Source organism: Lagenorhynchus albirostris, chromosome 9 (assembly GCF_949774975.1).
Source record: "Lagenorhynchus albirostris chromosome 9, mLagAlb1.1, whole genome shotgun sequence".
NCBI lineage: Eukaryota > Metazoa > Chordata > Mammalia > Artiodactyla > Delphinidae > Lagenorhynchus > Lagenorhynchus albirostris.
In genome coordinates, this window is record NC_083103.1 from 52,323,111 (window position 1) to 52,339,817 (window position 16,707).

Consider the following 16,707-nt stretch of genomic DNA (forward strand, 5'->3'; position numbering starts at 1 on the left):
ATCTACATATATATATAGAGAGAGAGGGAGAGGGAGAGGGAGAGAGACTGCTATACAAAAACTTCATGGTAACCACAAACCAAAACCTGTAATAGATATACACACAAAAAAGAAAAAGGAATTCAAACATAAAACTAAAGATGGTCATCAAATCACAAGAGAGCAAAAGAAGAAAGGGAAAAAAAGACCTATGGAAACAAAAACAAAACAATTAACAGAATGGCAGTAAGAACATACGTATCAATAATTACCTTAAATGTAAATGGGCTAAATGCTCCAACCAAAAGACAACGAGTGGCTAAATGGTTAAAAAAACAAGACCTGTATATATTGCTGCCTATAAGAGACTTATATTAGATCTAGAGACACATGCAAACTGAAAGTGAGGGGATGGAAAAAGGTATTCCATGCACATGGAAATCAAAAGAAAGCTGGAGTAGCAATACTCATATAGACAAAATAGACTTTAAAATAAAGACTGTTACAAGAGACAAAGAAGGACACTACATAATGATCAAGGGATCAATCCAAGAATATATAACAATTGTAAATATATATGCATGCAACATAGGAGCACACCAATGTATAAGGTAAATGCTAATAGCCATAAAAGGAGAAATCGATAGTAACACAATAATAGTGGGGGACTTTAACACCCCACGTACATCAATGGGCAGATCATCCAGATAGAAAATCAATAAGGAAACACAGGCCTTAAATAACACATTAGATCACATTGACTTAATTGATATTTATGGAACATTCCATCTGAAAGCAGCAGAATACACATTCTTCTCAAGTGCACATGGAACATTCTCCAAGACAGATCACATGCTGGGCCACAAAGCAAGCCATGGTAAATTTAAGAAAACTGAAATCTTATCAAGCATCTTTTCCGACCACAACGCTGAGATTAGAAATCAACTACAAGAAAAAAAAACTGTAAAAAACACAAACACTTGGAGGATAAATAGTATGCTACTAAACAACCAATGGATCACTGAAGAAATCAAAGGTGAAATTAAAAAAATACCTAGAGACAAATGAAAATGAAAACACGACAATCCAAAACGTATGGGACTCAGCAAAAGCAGTTAGAAAAGGAAAGTTTATGGCAATACAGTGTTACCTCAGGAAATAAGAAAAAATCTCAAACAACCCAAACTTACACCTAAAACAACTAGAGAAAGAAGAACAAACAAAACCCAAAGTTAGTAGAAGGAAAGAAATCATAAAGATCAGAGCAGAAATAAATGAAACAGAAATGAAGAAAACAATAGAAAAGATCAATGAAACTAAAAGTTGGTTCTTTGAAAAGAAAAACAAAATTAATAAAACTTTAGCCAGACTCATCAAAGAAGGAAGGGAGGGGACTCAAATCAATAAAATCAGAAATGAAAAAGAAGTTACAACTGACACCACAGAAATACAAAGGATCATAAGAGACTACTACAATAAACTACGTGACAATAAAATGGACAACCTAGAAGAAATGGACAAATTCCTAGAAAGGTACAATCTTCCAAGAGTGAACCAGTAAGAAATACAAAATATGAACAGACCAATTACCAGTACTGAAATTAAAACTGTGATTTTAAAAAGTCCAACAAACAAAAGTCCAGGACCAGATGGCTTCACAGGCAAATTCTATCAAACATTTAGAGAAGAGTTAACACCAATCCTATGAAACTATTCCAAAAAATTGCAGAGGAAGGAACACTCCCAAACTCATTCTGTGAGTTCACCATCACCCTGATACCAAAACCACACAAAGATATGACAAAAAAAGAAAATTACAGGCCAATACCACTGATGAACAGAGATGAAAAAATCCTTAACAAAATACTAGCAATCCAAATCCAACAATAAAAGGATCATACACCATGATCAAGTGGGATTTATCCCAGGGATGCAAGGATTCTTCAATATACACAAATCAATCAGTGTGATACACCACATCAACAGATTGAAGAATAAAAACCATATGACCATCTCAATAGATGCAGAAAAAGCTTTTGACAAAATTCAACACCCATTTATGATAAAAACTCTCCAGAAAGTGGGCATAGTGGGACTGTACCTCAACATAATAAAGGCCATATATGACAAACCCACAGCTAACATCATACTCAAAGGTGAAAAGCTGAAAGCATTTCTTCTAAGATCAGGAACAAGACAAGGATGTCCACTCTAGCCACTTTTATTCAACATAGTTTTGGAAGTCCTAGCTACGACAGTCAGAGATGAAAAGAAATAAAGGGAATCCAAATTGGAAAGGAAGAAGTAAAACTGTCACCATTTGCAGCTGATGCAATAGTACATACAGAAAATCCTAAAGACACCACCAGAAAACTACTAGCGCTCATCACTGAATTCAGTAAAGTTGCAGGATATAAAATCAACATACAGAAATCTGTTCCATTCCTACACATTAACAATGAACTATCATAAAGAGAAATTAATGAAACAATCCCATTTACCATCACATCAAAAAGAATAAAATATCTAGGAATAAACCTACCTAAGGAGGCAAAAGAACTGTATTCGGAAAAGTATAAGACACTGATGAAAGAAAAAGAAGACGACAAACAGATGGAAAGATATACCGTGTTCTTGGATTAGAAGAATCAATATTGTTAAAATGACCATACTACCAAAGGCAATCTACAGATTCAATGCAATCCCTATCAAGCTATCAATGGACACGGCGGGGGGGGGAAGGGGAAGCTGGGACGAAGTGAGAGAGTAGCATTGACATATATACACTACCAATTGTAAAGTGGATGGCTAGTGGGAAGCTGCTGCATAGCCCAGGGAGATCAGCTTGATGCCTTCTGATGACCTAGAGAGGTGGGATAGGGAGGGTGGGAGGGAGACTCAAGAGGGAGGGGATATAGGGATATATGTATACATATAGCTGATTCACTGTGTTGTACAGCAGAAACTAACACAACATTGTAAAGCAATTAAACTCCAATAAGGATATTAAAATTCAAAAAAATATGAACGGCATTTTTCAAAGAACCAGAACAAACTATATTAAAATTTGTATTGAAACACAAAAGAACCCAAATAGTCAAAACAATCTTGATAAAGAATAACAGATCTGGACGAATCATGCTCCCTGACTTCAGACTATATTACAAAGCTACAATGTAATCAAAACATTATGGTACTGGCATAAAAAGAGACATCAATGCAACAGTAGAGAGAGTCCAGAAAAAAAACATGCACTTACGATCAATTAATCTATGACAAAGGAGGCAAGAATATACAATGGAGAAACGATAATCTCTTCAAATAAGAGGTACTGGGAAAACTGGACAGCTAACTTAAAAGAATGAAGTTAAAACATTCGCGAACACCATATACAAAAACAAAGTCAAAATGGATTAAAGACCTAAATGTAAGACTGGATACTGTAATACTTTTAGAGGAAAACAAAGGCAGAACAGTCTTTGACATAAATCATAGCAATATTTTTTTGGATCTCTTTCCTAAACCAAAGGAAATAAATGCAAAAATAAACAAATGGAACCTAATTAAACCTAAAAGTTTTTGCACAGCAATAGAAGCCATTGAAAAAAGGAAAAGACAACCTCCTGAGTAGGAGAAAATGATATGACCAATAAGGGATTAATATCCAATATATATATAAATAGCTCATACAACTCAACATCAAAAAAACCAAACAGCCTGATTAAAAAATGGGCAGAAGAACTGAAGACATTTTTCTAAAGAGCAAATGCAGATGGCCAACAGGCCCATGAAAAGATGCTGAACACTGCTAATCATTAGGGAAATGCAAATCAAAACCACAATGAGATATCACCTCAAACCTCTCAGAATGGCTATCATCAAAAAGAACACAAATATAACAATTGTTGGAGAGGATGTGGAGAAAAGACAACCCTCATGCACTGTTGGCGGGAATGTAAACTGTACAGCCACTGTGGAAAACAGTATGGAGGTTTCTCAAGAAACTTAAAATAGAACTACCATTGACCAAGCGATTCTACTCCTGGGTAAATATCTGAAAAAAACAAAAGCACTTATTTGAAAAGGTACATGCATCCCAGTGTTCATAGCAGCATTGTTTACAACTGGCAAGACATGGAAGCAACCTAAGTGACCATCAACAGATGAATGGATAAAGAAGACGTGGTATACACACACACACACACACACACACACACACACACACACACACACACACACACACACACAATGGACTAATACTCAGCCATAAAAAAGAATGAAATCTTGCCATTTGCAGCAACATGGATGGACTTGGAGGGTATTATTTTAAGTGAAGTAAGTCAGAGAAAGACAAATGCTGTATGATATCACTTAGTTGTGGAATCTAAAAAATACAGGAAACTAGTGAATATAATAAGAAAGAAGCAGACTTACAGATATAGAAAACAAACTAGTGGTGACCAATGGGGAAAGGGAAGGGGGAAGGGGCAATATAGGCGTAGAGAAGAAAGATGTACAAACTATTAGGTATAAAACAAGTTCCAAGGATATACTGTACAACACGGGGAATATAGACATTACTTTATAGTAATTATAAATGGAGTACAACCTTTAAAAACTATGAATCACTGTATTGTACATCTCTAACATATAATATTGTACAGCAACTATATTTCAATTAAAAAAATTTTTTAATCACATCCAAAAATACCTAGGAATAAACTTATCCAAGGAAGTGAAAGCCTCTATTTGGAAAACTGTAAAACATGGATGAAGGAAATTAAAGATGATTCAATGAAATGGAAAGATATCCCATGCTGGAGGATAGGAAGATTTTAGTATTGTTAAAATGGCCATACTACCCAAAGCAATCTACATATTTAATGCAATCCCTATCAAAATACCCATTACTTTTTCCAGAGAACTAGAAGAAATAATACTAAAATACACAAAAGACCCAGAATTGCCAAAGCAGTCCCGAGGAAAAGAACAAAGCTGGAGGTATAACCCTCCCAGACTTCAGACTATACTATAAAGCTATATAGTAATCAAAAACAGCATGGTGTTGACAGAAAAACAGACACATACATCAATGGAACAGAATAAAAAACTGAGAAATAAAGCCACACACCTATGGTCAATTAATCTATGACAAAGGAGGCAAGAATATAAATGGAAAAAAGACAGTCTCCTCAGTAAGTGGTGCTGGGAAAACTGGACAGCTACATGTAAAAAAATAGATATATATTAGAACATTCTCTTGGGAACTCCCTGGCAGTCCAGTGTTTAGGACTCCATGCTTTCACTGCCAAGAGGCCAGGTTCAATCCCTGGTCAGGGAACTAAGATCCCGCAAGCTGCGCAGCGCAGCCAAAAAAAGAACATTCTCTTACACCATATACAAAACTAAACTCAAAATGGTTTAATCACCTAAATGTAAGACCTGAAATCATAAAAGTCCTAGAAGAGAACATAGGCCAAACACTCTTTGACATAAATTGTAGCAATATTTTTTTGCATCACTTTCCTAAGGCAAAAGAAATAAGAGCAAAAATAAACAGATGGGACCTAATAAAACTTAAAAGCTTCTGCATAGCAAAGGAAACCACTGACAAAGCAAAAAGGCAATCTGTGGAATGGGGGAAAATATTTGCAAATGATTCAACTAAAAAGGGGTTAATATCTAAAACATACAAACAGCTCATACAACTCATTATCAAAAAACCCCAAATAATCCAATTGAAAACTGGGCAGAAGATTTGAATAGATATTTTTCCAAAGACATACAGATGGCCAACAGTCACATGAAATATGCTCAACATCGCTAATAGAGTAATGCAAATCAAAACAATGAGATATCACCTTACATCTGTCAGAATGGCTATCATCAAAAAGTCTACCATGGGACTTCCCTGGTGGCGCAGTGGTTAAGAATCTGCCTGCCAATGCAGGGGACGTAGGTTCAAGCCTGGTCTGGGAAGACCCCACATGCTGCAGAGCAACTAAGCCCGTGCACCGCAACTACTAAGCCTGTGCTCTAGAGCCAGTGAGCCACAACTACTGAAGCCTGCATGCCTAGAGCCCATGCTCTGCAACAAGAGAAGCCACCACTATGAGAAGCCCGTGCACCACAACGAACAGTAGCCCCTGCTCACTGCAACTAGAGAAAGCCTGCGTGCAGCAACGAAGACCCAACACAGCCATAAATAAATTAATTCATTAATTAATTAATTAAATAAATAAAAATTTACAAATATTAAAAAAAAGTCTACCAATAACAAATGTTGGAGAAGATGTGGAGAAAAGGGAACCCTCGTATACTATTGGTGGGAATGTAAACTGGTGGTATTACTCAGCTATAAAGAAAATGAAATAATGCCATTTGCAGCAACATGGATAGACCTAGAAAATATTACATTTAGTGAAATAAGTTAGAGAAAGACAAATGCTGTATGATATCACTTATACTGGAATCTAAAAAATAATATAAATGAATGTATATACAAAACAGAAACAGACTCACAGAAAACAAACTTGTGGTTACCAAAGAAGAGAGTGAAGCAGGACAAATTAGGGGTATGGGATTAAGAAATATAAACTATTATATATAAAATAGATAAGCAACAAGGATATACTGTATAGCACAGGGAATTATACTCAGTCTTGTAATAACCTATAATGGAATATAACCTGCAAAAAATATTGAATCACTATGCTATACACCTGAAACTAACACAATATTGTAAATCAACTATAATTCCATAAAAAACAGAAATATGGACACTTAAATTTGACAGGACTTGGATTAGATATGGGTGGGGAGGAGGGATGTACAGGAGAGAGAAGTATCAAAGATGACAACCAGGTTTTGGCTCAAGTACCTGAACGGAGTCAATAGCTCAAGTAACTCAGCTATTGACAACGATATGGAATCATGGAAGAACATCCATTTTTGAATTGATAAGATCATTAATTCACTTTGGATATGTGTTTTTGGAGGTGCCTTTTAGACCTCCAAGTAGAAATTCAAGTAGACAGTAGATACACTGGTCTCAGGTATAAAGGATTTATAAGTTTGTGAGGCATTGGTCATGGGCAATGGGTATGTGAAGCCAGCCTCGGGAGAAAACACAGAGTAAGAGGAGAAAAGGGACTCAAAGTAGGCCTTGAAGGACTTTCACATTTGATCATCTAGACCAGAGGTCAGCAAATCTTTTCTGTCAGAGGCCAGATAAATGTTTTAGGCTTTGCAGGCCATACGGTCTCTGTTGCAACTATTCAACTTTGCTGTTGTAGCACAAAAGCAGCCATAGACAATTCATAAGTAGATAAGTTTTCCAACAAAACTTTATTTATGGACTCTGAAATTTGAATTTCACATAATTTTCATGGGTCATGAAGTATTATTCTTCTTTTGATTTTTTCAACCATTTAAAAATGTAAGTATCACTCTTAGCCAAAGAATATACAAAAACCAGGGTCAGCAGATATAGCCTGTTGGCCAAAATCTGGGTCCCTGTCTGTTTAATAAGGTTTCATTAGAACACTGACATGCTCATTCACTTATGTATTGCCTTTTGTGCTACAAGGGCAGAGTTGACTAGTTGTGACAGAGTAATATATTTACTATCTGTCTCTTTTACAGAAAAAGTTTTGCTGACTTCTTATCTAGACTGTAGAAAAAGAGGGAAGAAAGATGAATCTACAAAGAAACCTAATATGTGTTGATAAATGACTATATAATGATGGTTAAAGAGGGTGCAGAGTCACTTTTGTGCAAATCAAGTAGTCAAGAAGCAGTCACCACAAAATGGGAGATGGAGAATTTAATTTTGTCAGGATGCAAAATTACATCCATCCAAATCAGGTAGCTAAAAAGTTGAAGAAGGTTACAATTAAAACTGGTGGAGGGACTTCCCTCATGGCGAAGTGGTTAAGAATCCGCCTGCCAATGCAGGGGACATGGGTTCGAGCCCTGGTCCCGGAAGATCCCACATGCCGCGGAGCAGCTAAGCCCGTGCGCCAAAGCCTGTGTGCCACAACTACTGAGCCTGCACTCTAGAGCCCGTGAGCCACAACTACTGAGCCCGCGTGCCACAACTACTGAAACCTACACGCCTAGAGCCCGTGCTCCACAATAAGAGAAGAAGCCACCGCAGTGAAAAGCCCGCGCACCGCAACGAAGAGTAGCCCCCACTCACCGCAACTACCGCACGCAGCAAGGAAGACCCAACGCAGCCAAAAATATAAATAAATAAATTTATTAAAAAAAATACTGGTGGAAAGTTGAACGACACCCAGGGCACGTGTGCCATATTTTCTGTGAAATTAAGTCCCAGCTGAAAGATATAGGCTTAGGATTCTGGCTGATTATTGTAAGCAGAATTTGACCATCAGGTTAGCTTGTTCCTTATAAGGTGAGTTTAATGCCCCTGGAAATAAATTCAGATTCCAATGACACCTTGAAATTTCTGCCCAATTTTTCATTGGGTTAGGGTGAATATAACTTAATAGTCAAACTTATGAAGTAAGTAAATATTAGTTAAAGGTGGAGTCAAAGTGATTATTTTACTTTTGGCACAAAAATTACTAGATTTCTAAGTGAATATTCTAGATGTATATAAATTCTGTTTGAAGGCATAACTGGTTTTAAAATTTTTAACTTTAATAAATTGAATATTAATTTCAACACAGGTTGCCTGAGTACTCCTTGACATGATCAGAACATCACTCATTCATCTCACAAACATACTGAGCACCTAACATGTATCAGGTACTATTTGAAAAGATGATGAAATAGTTGTAAGCAAAACAAAGTCACAGCTCGCAAAAGAACCTACATTCTGGCAGTAGACAATTGATCACAGACAAAAAGATATATGTAAGGGGGTAACTCTCATAAAGAAAAATGTTTAAAAACTCAAGTGAAATGTAGAAAACAGGAAAGACTGCTGCTCACCTACTAACAACAATATAAAAACTGAATAACCTACACCTGCACAACTTTTCTTGAGTGCAACAGAGAGCTAAGGTCTCAGGGCAATCAAGTGGCCTGAAATATAAGGAAAGTAGGGCACGGACCCTGGCTCACCTGTGGCAGAACGTGGGAGGAAAAGATGATGAGTGGCATTTAAGTATTTAAGAAGTCAGCTAAAATTTTTAATGAACTGCTAAAGGCCAAGTGTGGGCTACAGTAGGAGAATAGAACTCCTGAGAGCTGCAGACACAAGCGGAATTCACGCCCACTTGTAGGCAAAAGACTGGACACAGTGAGGGAGACTGGAGAAAGCCTTCCTTGGGGTGTAGGTCTGGAGGAGGAGAGCAGCTGCCACTGTAGGAAAGGCAGGAAGCCCTGCCAACCCTGCTCCCTAGTGAACAAAAGCCTGAAGCTGCTGAGGAAGGTCAACAAACCCTGTTGGGCCCAGGGCCCTGCATCTGGGGAGGGAAAAAATTAAAACCTGCTACTCCTGTGGTAGGGGAGGAATTCAACCTGGCCCATTTCATTAGAAGTCGCCTACTGCTGGGACAGGGGTAGGACCCCTGAGAAGGGTACATCCTTGAGACACAGGAACCCAGGGCCTACTTAAGACAGGGGTTGGGCCCTCCCACTGGTACCCTACCATCAGACTAGCAAGCACTAACTAACAAGTGAAAGCAGTCACTGCTGGGGGAGGAACAAGAGTGTGGAGATAAACCCTCTGAGGTGTAGGAACACAGAAAAGGCTGCAAGATGAGGATAGAGCAGGAATGCTGAGAAAATGCTCCAGCATCCCAGCAAGAACCAACTATATGCTGTCTCAGTGAGATACACTTTAAATACAAAGTTATAAATAGGTTGAAAGTAAAAGGAAAGAACGATACACCATGCAAACAGTAAGCATAAGAGAGCTGTCCATCTATACTAAAATCAGACAAAATAGACATTAAAACAAGGAGTATTATTAGAGGCAAAGGAAGACAAGTCATAATAACAAAAGGATAAACACATCAAATAGATATAAAAATTCTAAATGAAAATGTACCCAAGGGTAGAGCTTCAAAATACATGCAGCAAAAACTGACAGAACTAAAGGGAGAAATAAATCCACAATCATGGCTGGAGATTTTAGCATACTGCTCTCAATAATTAATAGAACACATAAAACAATAGTACATAAAAGATCTGAGTGACACCACCAACAACCTTAACTTAGTTGATATTTATAGAACACTATCCCCCAAAACTGCAGAATATACATTTTTTTCTAAGTGCACACAGAGTGTTCACCAAGCTAGAATATAGGATGGACCATAAAATAAGTTTAAATAAATTTCAGAAGAATGAAATCTTACAGATTATGTTATCTGGCCACAATAGAATTAAATTAGAACTCAACAAATGTAAGTTATCTAGAAGATCCCCATATATTTGGAAATAAAACAACTCACTTCTAAACAACCCAAAGTCAAAGAAGAAATCATAAAAAAATATAAATATTTTAATTGAATGAAAATCATGACACAATTTGTAGGATGCAGCTCCAACAGTGCTTAAAGAAGATATTTATAGCTGTACATGCTTATATTAAAAAGAAGAAAGGTCTAAATCAATGATCTAATATTATACTATTTATGAATCTAGAAAAAGAAGAGCCAATTAAGCTCATTGTGAGTAGGACAGAAATAAAGTTATGAGCAGAAATCAATGAAATGGAAAACAGACTACAGAGAAATCCAAAGAAACCAGCACCTAGCTTAGTGTTTTTTTTTTTTTAAGTCCATAAAAGGGATAACTTCTAACTACTTTGGATCAATTAAAGACACAACTTACCAGTTTCAAGAATGAAAGGAGGGGGCTTCCCTGGTGGCACAGTGGTTAGGAATCCGCCTGCCAGTGCAGGAGACATGGGTTCGAGCCCTGGTCCAGGAGGATCCCACATGCCATGGAGCAGCTGAGCCCGTGTGCCACAGCTACTGAGCCTGTGCTCTAGAGCCCACAAGCCACAACTACTGAGCCCGTGTGCCGCAGCTACTGAGGCCCGTGTGCCTGGGGCCCGTGCTCTGCAGCAGGAGAGGCCACCACAATGAGAGGCCTGTGCACCACAGTGAAGAGTAGCCCCCATTCGCCCCAACTAGAGAAAAGCCCGCGCGCAGCAACGAAAACCCAACACAGCCAAAAATAAATAAATTTATTAAAAAAAAAAAAAGAATGAAAGGAAGACCCATAATACGTCTATGATCCACTGATTTTCAACAAGGGTGAGCAGACCACTCAATGGGGAAAGAACAGTCTTTCCAATAATGGTGTTGAAGGACTCCCCTGGTGGTGCAGTGGTTAAGAATCTGCCTGCCAATGCAGGGGACATGGGTTTGAGCCCTGGAAGATCACACATGCTGTGGAGCAACTAAGCCCGTGCGCCACAACTACTGAGCCTGCGCTCTAGAGCCCGCGAGCCACAACTACTGAAGCCCGCGTGCCTAGAGCCCATGCTCCACAACAAGAGAAGCCACCACAATGAGAAGCCTGCGCACCAAAACAAAGAGTAGCCCCCGCTAGCTGCCACTAGAGAAAGCCCGTGCACAGCAACGAAGATCCAATGCAGCCAAATATAAATAAATAAATTTATTTAAAAAAATAAATGGTTTTGAGAAAACTGCATATCCACATACAAAAGAATGAAGCCGGACCCCTATCTCGCACCATATATAAAGTTTAACTCAAAATGGATCAAAGACCTGGGCTTCCCTGGTGGCGCAGTGGTTGGGAGTCCGCCTGCTGATGCAGGGGACGTGGGTTCATGCTCCGGTCCGGGAGGATCCCACATGCCGTGGAGCGGCTGGGTCCGTGAGCCATGGCCACTGGGCCTGTGCATCTGGAGCCTGTGCTCTGCAGCGGGAAAGGCCACAGCAGTGAGAGGCCCGCGTACCGCAAAAAAAAAAAAAAAAAAAAAAAAAGGATCAAAGACCTAAATGTTACAGCTAAAATTATAACTCTTAGAAGAAAACACCCAGGAAGGTTGGCTGTACTAACCACTTGCCTCAGAAGGAATGTAAGCAGAGTACCTTAAAAGTTGCCTGCATTTCACACCTGAGTAGGGCTCAATTAGTGGGGTTTACTGGAAGTTTTATAGGACATAGCTGTTGGAAAAATATGTTAACATAAAACATGTTAAGGGGGGGCTTCCCTGGTGGCACAGTGGTTAAGAATCCGCCTGCCAATGCAGGGGACACGGGTTTGAGCCCTGGTCCAGGAAGATTCCACATGCCGTGGAGCAGCTAAGCCCGCGAGCCACAACTACTGAGCCCATGCGCCACAACTACCAAAGCCTGTGCACCTAGAGCGCATGCTCAACAAGAGAAGTCCACCCACCGCAACGAAGAGTAGCCCCCACTTGCCGCAACTAAAAGAAAGCCCGTGTGCAGCAACGACGACCCAACACAGCCATAAATAAATAAATTAATTAAAAAACAAAAACATGTTAAGGAAACACATGTTAAATCTGTCCCATGGACTTTACATCTGCTGCTCCCTTAGGCTAGAACATTTCTCACTTCACTCTACCCTCAGTCTTCACCTCAATAAACTCACTGATTCCCATCTCAGCTTAAACACCACTCTGCAGAGAACCTTCCCTGATCCCAAATATTAGGTAAGACCCCCTGCCCTGTCACATACTTCATAGCACTGTGAATGTCTTCATGACACTGAGCAGTCTTATATTGTGATTATTTGTCCAGTATCAGTCTTCAGATTCAGAGGCTGAATCTTTCTTTGCACACCTGTATCCCCAGTGCCTGGCACAGAGCCTGGCACATGTTAAGTGTTACATCAATATCTGTGACTGAATGGATGGACTCCTGCCTTGGCCTGCATGCCCTCTGCTTCCCCCCACCCTGAGAATTCCTGAGCCTGCATACTGTTGATGAAGGGAACGGGCGGGTTAGCTTTCAGGCCAGAGCAGCTCACACCCCACCCTCCCGTCTGTGCCCCTGAGGAAAGAGGTAGAGAAGCAGAGAGTCACCTTGTTGTAGGCCAGGCTAAGGTACCTCAGCTCTGGGAAGGGCATGGCCAGCGTCTGGTTCCTCGCTTTCAGTGACTTCACGGGAAGAATCTCGAATATGGGAGGAAGCGCACATACCTTGGTTGTCTTAGAAGGAAAAGAAAGTCAAAGTCAAAGTGCCCTGGTGATAAGAAGTGGGCCAACAGACCCTTCCTAGGGAGTGTGGTGGATAGAATGACCATTCTAGAGAGGCTGGGTCAAAAGAGACATCCAGGGTCATAAGGGGCGATGTCATCAAGGGCCCAGAGTTCTGGTTCCAAGTTTCCTATGTCACATGGTGAGCTAGTTCTCTGGTACGCAAAGTTCCAGTTTCAAGTTCTCTGAAGCCAAAGTACAATACAGCAGTGCACCACTGCTGAGGCTCTTTGCTCTCACCTCTCACTTTCTGCCCTATAGTGGCTTATCCTGAACTTGCCCCTCTATACGGTTGGGTTAAAATTTCTCCAGAAGGTGAAAGGGCAGGGCTTGCATTGTTAAGGGGACTTTTCCTAGTGAGGAGACAGAGCAGGAGTGACCTGAGCCTTGAACACCTGCTCTGATGGGCTAGTCCACATCCTACAGTGGAGGCTCTTAGTTCCGAGATAAAACGACAGCTAAGTCCTGGACAATTTCCGGCAGGCTGTGGGGCCTGGGTGTGGCCAGTGCATCTGGCTCACTTGCAGCGTCAGTCATGGTCTCTCAGCACACCTCAGCCTGCCTTAGGGTTTGATCATGTTTGATCAAGTAGAAAGTGGAAGTCGCTGGATTAACCATCTAACCAGGGTAGATGCTGGGCTAATGACTGGGTTCAGATGAACTAGATTCATCTAAGCTCCATTAATTGCTGTGTAATCTCGAGCAAGTCACTTAAATTTCCTTTGCTCATTTAATGACCATTTGTGGAGCACCTACTTTTTTTTTTTTTTACAGCAATTCCTTTTTATTTATTTATTAAGTTTTTGGCCACACCCCATGGCATGTGGGATCTTAGCTCCCTGACCAGGGATCGAACCCACGCCTCCTGTGCTGGAAGGCAGAATCTTAACAACTGGACCGCTGGGGAAGTCCCTGGAACACCTACTATTGGCCAAGTATTTTTGTCCTCTCCTGGGGTCCAACTTGTACAGCCACAAGTGAGATGGATAAGCCATGGGTGACAGTAAAACAAAAACCAGTGGCGGTGCTTGGGAACTCTCCTCTCAAGGAAATCCGAATGCAATCTCCAAGAGGCTGAGTGGAATGTGGTGGTGGTCTGGTAAGGTATCTCCTCAACTGTGCAATTCCCTACCCGGAGCGAGGCTGTGTGAGCCAAAGTGGGCAAATCAGACTGGAGCACAGAGAAGAAAAAGCCAGACAGGCTTGGGGGTTACCTAGCCCTGTCCAGGGGGCCGGAATGTCCTGATCTGAGGGCATGACTGGCTCTGCCGGGGACAGAAAGGGCCCTGTCTTAGAGTGGGATGTATCTGACAGTGATAGAGAGGCTGCTAAATGTTTCAACCATTCAACTCACTCTCTACATTCTCAGATGCCACACAGTTGGGATCTGAGCACTAAGCAACCTAATTCTGTGGCCACAAGCCCCTCTATCCCTATGCATGCGCTTGTGTGACCTTGCTGCTCCTCCCATTCAGATGTGGAGTCTGTATCTCTTAATCCCTTGAAACTAGACTGGCTGCTGTATAATAAAGAATTTGTCTGGTCTTTGTCTTGGGTTCTTGGCACTGACCTTCTAAAACCCTTGGAATCTCCTGAGTGATAGGAATGTCTTTGTTATGCATGACCCTTGGATCATACCGGAGTTCACGCTAATGAGATGACTTAGGATGGCAGCTGGCCATACTATAAAGACAACCGTGTGATCAGAGGATTGGAGTTTGAGCCAGCCTGACCTCTGGGGAAGGGAGAGGGGCTAGAAACTGAGTTCAATCATGTGGCCAATGGTTCGATCAATTGTGGCTATGTAATGAAACTCCAATGAAAGCTCTGAACACTGAGACTCAAGTGAGCTTCCTGGTTGGTGAACACATCAGATGTGCTGGGAGGGTGACATACTCTCATTCCACAGTAAGAGGGCAAAGAGGCTCTGTGTTTCGAACCCTCCCAGCCCTCATTATGTGTCTTTTTATTTGGCTCGTCCTGATTTGTATCCTTTATAGTCAAACTGTGATTGTAAGTATAGTGCTCTCCTGAGTTCTATCTATGAGTCGTTCTAGCAAATTATTGAACCCGAGGGGGTCACTGGAACTTTAGAATTTATTGCCAGTAGGTCAAGTAGCCTGGGGACCCCCAAACTTGCAGCTAGTGTCTGAAGTGAGGGCAGTCTTATTGGGGACTGTGCCCTTAACTTGTGGGACGCATGCTAATTCCAGGTAACTAGCATCAGAATTGTACTGCAGGAATATACTGGCCTTATGACTTTCTTTGACCAACAGAAAATGCCATTGTTTGAATTTCAGAGCCTTGCTCTCTTGGAACCCTGATGCCACCATGCTGTAAAGAAGTCCAGGATGAAAAGACAACAAAAGATGCCAAGCCTGTGACACCAAGGATTAGACCCCGGATGGTGGTGTGTTTAGCCAGGATCACTCTAGCTTTGGGGTTTTTTTGTTTTTCTTTTTCACTCCAGCTTTCGGGCAGGGTCTCTTGTTAGGAAGCTATTGGGCTTCATCCTGGTGGCAGCCTCACTTCAATGCCAGCTTGATCACGTGAGGTAGCAACCATTACTACTGAACAGCATCTGAGACCAATGGAAGCTAGTCTGTGGGCAGTGTGAGGTCTGGGACCTGTCTGTTGAGTCCGCTGCTGCATCTCCATAGGCCAGCTTAGTGCCTGGAACATGGTCGGATCAGTGAATGGGCCTCCTCAGTGTTATATATGTAAATGCCTCTCATGGCTCCATTAACCTATTTTTGTTTATTAAAATTAATGTTTTGACTCAAGGATGCAAATATAAAGTAGGCAGTTCCTACCTCTGAGGTTGAAAATCCAGGATAAGATGAGAACACAACCTCTGAAACAGAAGAGAAACAGAATGAAGGTTGGTGAGAGCACTAACTGACCCCCGGAGAGGCCAGGGTCTGGGTCTACCACCCATTGTATGCAGCAGGGTACCTCCTAGAGGGAGTACTCATTGGCCCTGAGCTTCAGTGCTAACTGGGAAGAGGAACAGCTGTGACATGTGTCAGGTAATAAGCCCTTTGCGCTTAGAAAAAAATTCAAACCCCTTGGCCAGGCTTTTGAGGTCCTGCCTGATCTGGCCCCTGCCTACTTCTCTAATCTTATCTCATGCTACCCTGCCCCTCACTCACTATATTTCAGCCACACTGACCTTCTTCCTGACTTTGCAACATGCAAGCTCTTTCGAGCCTCAGAACTGTTGGGCAGTCAGTATTGGTCAGAAGGCAAACCAACTGTCTTAGAAGAGAAAAATATATATAAAAGATAGTCTGTCAGAGGATTTGAAAATACTATTTGTTATATTAGTATAAATAGAGTGTGTTAAGACAGTGAATTCAGGAAAGATAAGTAACTAAGGAGGAGGCTGCAGAGTGATTTCATTCTTGGGATCATCAGACTAAGATGAGTCAATAAAGAGCTCAGTTCAACCTAATAAGGCAAAGCATCTGCTGGGACTGGATCCTGTGCAGGGACCACTCACCTTTGCCCTGACTAATGGGATCCCTTCCACATGTTAATGATATTAGGCAGAG

The 16,707-nt window shown here is 40.9% G+C and overlaps 1 protein-coding gene across 5 annotated transcripts in view; it reads right to left on the bottom strand.

Annotated features, from left to right (window-relative positions):
• XRRA1 (X-ray radiation resistance associated 1) overlaps nucleotides 1–16,707 on the bottom strand; it is a 105,320-nt gene that overhangs the window by 19,861 nt on the left and 68,752 nt on the right. For 4 of the 5 annotated variants that reach the window (XM_060160020.1, XM_060160021.1, XM_060160022.1 and 1 more), the window contains 2 exons: nucleotides 15,967–16,007; nucleotides 12,980–13,105 (listed from right to left, as the gene is read on the bottom strand). The exons of the other annotated variant lie outside the window; for it this stretch is intronic. In XM_060160020.1, the coding sequence (XP_060016003.1) occupies nucleotides 12,980–13,105; nucleotides 15,967–16,007 (167 nt within the window). The remainder of the gene's footprint in view (nucleotides 1–12,979; nucleotides 13,106–15,966; nucleotides 16,008–16,707) is intronic. 5 annotated transcript variants of the gene reach the window in all.